The following is a 6,000-nucleotide window of genomic DNA, read 5'->3' as shown; positions in this document are numbered from 1 at the left end:
TACAGGTGGACAGCAAGGTGGATCAACAAGCTGTTGACTACCTCAATACCATTTTCATATCAACACGTGAAGGAAATGAAGAAGATGAAGGCATGCAAGTTGATGCAGACTGAACACAAGTCAGACACATGAAGAAGGTTTTAGTGAGACTGTCACACATAACCAATGAATAGCAATGAAGCAGCAAGAAACATAGTATGTGATGTTTTCTATTTTTTTGTTGTTGATTATTTTATGACAATCATTGGTTAAGTGTATTTTGTTTTAAGTCATGCCTACTAATATTGTAAGGCAGTCTTAGCTACCTTTATTTGGACAATGTAAAAGTTTTTGGTAGAATTTATGATATCAATTGTGGTTGGTTTATTTACAACTAGGGACACATAATATGCATCAAATGTGCAACACAGACTGATACATCAATCCATTAGACGGGGGTTTTTTTTATCACATAAATTGCATAAGTGGTTCCCTTAACAACAACTCTCATATGAAGTTGTTGGAGCAATTCCAACTTATGAATTTTTTGTATCATATGAGTCCCTTCATCACATGGATTTTCCAAGCACACACAACACAGGCAGGGACTCTTAGCTGACATAGGGACAGATAGTTCATAAGAGGACTCACACAGGGACACACATGCAGGCCACAAGTTCATCATCATTCACCATATCACTAACCCCAATGCCTTTGGAATGCCTAGTTTGTTCAGCCTCCAAGTATTCACAAATCAAATGAGGCAAATAGCCAGGAAACAGTTCAAACCACATGAGGCAAATTATCACACATAATTTAACACAACACCTGATTAGGTTAAGAAGCTTACAAGTGTGGTAAATTATCAGAAATCAGTGCAGACAACCCACTTATCAACCATTCAACAACCTACAATAATTGTGAACAAGTCTAAACATAGCAAGCACAGCATAATTAGGGCAACCATCATGCAACTGAGGCTACTAATCACAAATCAGTTCAGACAACCCACTAATTCACCCATCAACAGCCTACTATGAATCTGAACAATTCTTAACATAGCAAACACAACATAATTAGGCTACTAATCACAAAATAGGTCATCAAAGGACCTTTTAACCCAACACTATGCAACACTTACTACCAATAACTGTCAACACACCAAACAGACCCAAATAAGGCCAACCATAATCCAAATCAGGCTACAGAACACAAATCAGTACAACCACTCCACATGTTTAGCCAATAACAGTCAACAATTACTAGCCAATCACTATAATCAAGGCAAACCATTTCAACCATAGAACCTCAAATCAGGAAATTAATCAAACCCAGCAGATAAATCAAAGACTAGGAGAACATAAAAACTATGAATCAATTAATTCTAGGGTAAGAAATGAGTTACGCTGCTTGATTAGTTGGAGACAGCAGTTACGGCGCATTGTTTTCAACGCTCTCAGCAGGAAGGGACTCAGATCTCTCACGTTTTTTGCCAAAGAGAGCTTCCTTGGCCCTAGATCTGACCTCAGCCACCCCCTCTTCAACGGATTTCGCAAGCGAAAGGGCTGCAACAGGGGCTTCACCGTCATCGCTGTCCAGAACAATGACTTTTGGAGGTGTTTTGGTCGAACCCTCACCAACCTTTCCCAGATCTAATATCTTAGCATCACAACGCTCCTCATCAGAGTCATATGGAGCAAGCTTCGCACCCCCACCTGTCCTACGCTTCATATCCAGGTAAGTAGCAGAACGGGTCCCAATCAATCACATCTTCCCAGTGCGTCGCTGACACTTGTAAGTTGCAACAACGCCCAGATCTGGGTTTTTTTTGTTTGGGGAACACATTTTTCTGGGTTTTTTTAAGACGAAAGTAGAAGAACACCAAGATCTACAAAGATTAGGGTTTCAACTTAAAGAGAGATAGAGAAGCAAAAAGGGACTGTTTTGGGAGAACACAGAGAGTTCGAAAGTAGCTTTCAAAATCTGAAACCATAAATGCGTTGGAATATGGAAAACAAACCAGATGAAGAGAGTCGTCATTAATGGAGGTGGTTGGGGGATACATTGAATATGGTAGGTGAGGAGGTGAAGGGTTTCTGATTTCTTGAAGAAAAAATAGATAGGTGATTCTGATTTTTGGTGGGAATGATTAAGTTAGGATGTATGATTATAGGGTTTATTAATCATAGTTAGATAGTAGGTTAGTACATAATCAGTTTTTTATAAGGGTAATATGGTAATTTTACCATTTTAAAACTTACTACAAAAGGAAATAAAATTGTTTGTTGCAAATTATACGAAACACCCAATTTTAGTAATTGTTGCAAATAATAAAAAAAACGGAGGTAGTATATATAATCTCCAACCGTACTATCGGCTCTATTTTCAAAACCAATTGTACTACAAACTACTCCCTCCGTCTCTAAAAAGTTCCTCGATATACTAAAAATGGAGTAATCAATTTCAAATTCAAAAATCAGTTGAAACACAAAGGCAAAAAGACAACCAAAAGAAAAAGCAGAAAAGTGTATATGAAGTTATGAGGTTTACACGTCTTAACTTCAAGCCTTTCCACACATAAAAAACGTGATTACATCAAACTCCAAGTAAAAGTGAAGAACAACCTCCTAAAACTGGTTTTGCTGGTACAGGTAGCATGCTTATTTGATTTTGTCCCAATAGTTTCTTCACTTGTGAACCCCTTGATATCCTGTTCTTTGAGATGCCGAAAGATACGGATCTTGGATTATATGGATGCATTATACAATTATTCTGCGGTCCAACCTGCATGTGATGAGACAAACACTAATTAAAATACCGATTATGAGATACGTAAGACTTGAGATCCGTTCATTCAAAGTGATTCAGGAAATAGAAAGACGGGGATTTGAACCAGTAACCTAATAAGTACAAAGTCGATTTCTTTGTGAAAAATTTAGAAAGCATACACAAAATTAAAAGGGTATATTTCATTCATTAAGTTGCTTCATAATATGAGCAACAAAGGTTAGATACATTTTTTTTAAGATACATAAACCTAAGGTTCAATCCCCAAAAGAAAAAAAGGTTTAAAAAAAAAAAAATAAATAAAAACAGGGATTATTGATTAGTTTTAATTTTCATTGACAAAAAGGGTTTTTACTCCCACCCTCCCCTTTCTATTAGTAGTAGTGTTACATGAAGTAAAAAAGAAAAAGTTTCTAAATAGGTACTCGAAGAGCTTGAGGCATGGCATCATGCGACGAAATTGGCAATGACTCGAATTTGCAATCAAGGTTGAAGAACTGATTGGCGTCAGCATTGGTGATAATAGCTTGAATGAGTGACAATAGAACTCGTTCGAATTCGGCCCCGTCGGTCCATTCATGGATTTTGGATTTGATAAGCTTTGGATTGTTTGAGATTAAATCCCAAACAGGGAAGTCTTTCCTTGGCATAAGATAGTCACTTTCTCTAAGTCTTAAAGAAGGGCAATAATCTCCAATTCCATCTCCTAAATAGATGAATTTCTTGTTTCCATGCTCACATAGTAGCCTTTTAATCACTAGGCCCTGCAAATTTTTACAATAGTACAAATAAATAACTACATAACTATAAACAAGAATTAATATAAATGATGCAAGTATAATGAATCTAGAGATTTATAGAAAATCATGGTATTATTGCTTTCACATGACTCATGTTACTCTTTACCCTCCATATGGAAACACAATATTGAGAATGATTAAGTCTACCATTTGGAGAGTTTATTCCATTAAAGTCCAAGAATACCCTTTGGAAGAAATAATATGTTTATAAAAAAAATAAAATATACACCAAACACTAATAATATTTAGAAAAATCAGCATCTAAATGACTAATACGAACATATAATATTTTATAAATTGGATTGTATGTGGTTAGATTTTCCACCAAAGTGTACGATTTACATTATAATCAGACTTACCAAATTACAAGTACTCGTACTGTTTTTTTTTAATTAAATTATTTTGGCCCACACTTGGAAATTATTTTTAAACCCAAAAATACCCCTTGATATATCTTTAAAAAATAAAATAAAAAACCTCTAAAATTGACCAATCCCAACCCGTAAAAACCAAATTACAAATACCCCACACATAAAATAAAATTTTAAATTTAACGAAAATAAATAAAATAAAAATTTTCAACTTCCACCAAATAATATAAAATGAAGGGAGTAAATAAATACCGTAAATTACCTTGCACATGTTAGGAGGGCAGGGGTTGCAACATCCATGAGGAGACTTGGTAAAATCATGGTGTGGTAAAATCCTTAATCTTCCTTCTTCATCAACATAACCCGGATTTGTGTTAATCTCCGAGAAATAATCACTCAACCCAAGATGATCCAATATTGTTTCAATGAAGAATGTATTTGCATCACTCACTATCCTCAATTCACACCTGTAAAATTAAAAAATTAAAAATTATATTAAATCCCGATATTTATTCTTTATTTTGAATTTCAATAATACCCGGAAAATTTAAATAAATTAGTTAAATAATATTTGATTTTTTTTAAAAAAAAAAAAAAAAAATTAACATACCCTGCAGCATGAGCAGCTTTAATTGCTGGTACAATTCGAGGATGAATTGGAGTTCTTTTCAATACTTCAACAATATCATTAGTTGTTACTCCATTTACATGCATTTCCTTCATCAATGTATCCTGTGAAAAAAAATATTAAATTCAGAATTAATTCAACATAAAAAATAAAAAAAAATTTAAAAAACAGAGGAAAACAGAGGATTAAAAATAAAAACAGAGGAACTAACCATCATAGTATTCCAAGGCATGGAATTAAGGAGTTGATTGAAAAGATTTGTAAAACCCAATTCATCAACAACCCAATTATCACTATCACAATCAATAATTGTTTTATCAAAATCAAAGACAACAATTATTCCTTCCATTCTTGAGAATTTTTATTTTACTATTGAAAAAAGAAAATTGGGGTTTCTTAAAAGAATAAATGGTGAAATGGATCTAAATTTAGTTGTGTACTAAAGTAGAAGTTTAGTGGGTATTTATAGTTTGAAGAACAAGAATAGGTTTTTTTTTTTTTTTTTTTTTTTTTTTTGAAAGCAAAAACAAGAATAGTTTGATACCCAGGAATATTACGTTTTTGTGCGTCTTTGTAAGGCGAGCCATTAAAGACTCCAGCTTTCTAGGTTTACAAAATTAATTAATTACACGTTTTTTTTGTTAATCTAGTATTTTCTGGTACAGCTTTTTGATGCCGTGGATCAATTTTATTGAGGGCTTTTTAACCGTTGGATGAGTTGGACCTATTGAATCTAAGGGTTTTTATTTAATCTTAAGTGGGTTTGTAATCTTTATTAAAAAAAAAATACAAAAATTTAGATTAAGTGGATTCTTAACATTGATTAATTTTACACAAATTATTGGGTGTGGCAGTCCGAACCCAATAGTTCGTGCGGCAGCAATGTCGGAAATAACCCTAAATCAAACAAAGCAAAAAAAAAACTTACAATTGGAGGTGCTAATGGCGTCATGGTGGCAGCGGCAGCTTAAGGTAGTGGTGGTGGTGGTGCGGCTTCGGCTTAAGGTAGAGGAGATGGTAGCGAAGAAAGACAAGGGGTTCAATTTGTGGTGCGTGAGAATGGTGGCTGAGGATTTGTGGGCGGCGACCTAGCATAGGATTGAACAACAACGGCAAAAACGGCGTGGCGAGGGGTGGGCGGACAATCAATTTCAGTATTGAAGGGGTTTATGAAATTCAATTGAAGATGCATTTAAGGGTCAGATTTAATGACTGATTTAGTGAGGAGGAAATGAGGGGGAAGCGAGGAACAAAGGAGAAGAGTAGGTTCGATCAGTTGAGGCTTGAAAAACTTAAAAGAGTTTATTTCGTATTTGGGTGGTCACAATTGACGTATATTAGCCATTAAAATGAATATATCAGCGAATTGATGTCTTATATCAGTCAATATTAGAGACATATCAGACATTAATAAAAACGTATCAGTCAACACAAG

General features: G+C 34.5%; 1 protein-coding gene across 1 annotated transcript; it reads right to left on the bottom strand.

Moving 5' to 3' along the window:
- Positions 1-2,244: 2,244 nt before the first annotated feature.
- Positions 2,245-5,014, bottom strand: LOC110699590 (inorganic pyrophosphatase 2-like). Its single transcript, XM_021877093.1, has 5 exons — positions 4,777-5,014; positions 4,548-4,669; positions 4,200-4,404; positions 3,192-3,530; positions 2,245-2,763 (listed from the first exon to the last, which is right to left on the bottom strand). The coding sequence occupies exons 1-5, from the start codon at positions 4,912-4,914 to the stop codon at positions 2,575-2,577; spliced, it is 993 nt and encodes a 330-aa protein (XP_021732785.1). The 5' UTR covers positions 4,915-5,014; the 3' UTR covers positions 2,245-2,574.
- Positions 5,015-6,000: the final 986 nt, after the last annotated feature.

Source organism: Chenopodium quinoa, unplaced genomic scaffold (genome assembly GCF_001683475.1).
Source record: "Chenopodium quinoa cultivar QQ74 unplaced genomic scaffold, ASM168347v1, whole genome shotgun sequence".
NCBI classification, from domain to species: Eukaryota; Viridiplantae; Streptophyta; class Magnoliopsida; order Caryophyllales; family Amaranthaceae; genus Chenopodium; species Chenopodium quinoa.
This window is presented reverse-complemented; position numbering and strand designations above follow the sequence as displayed.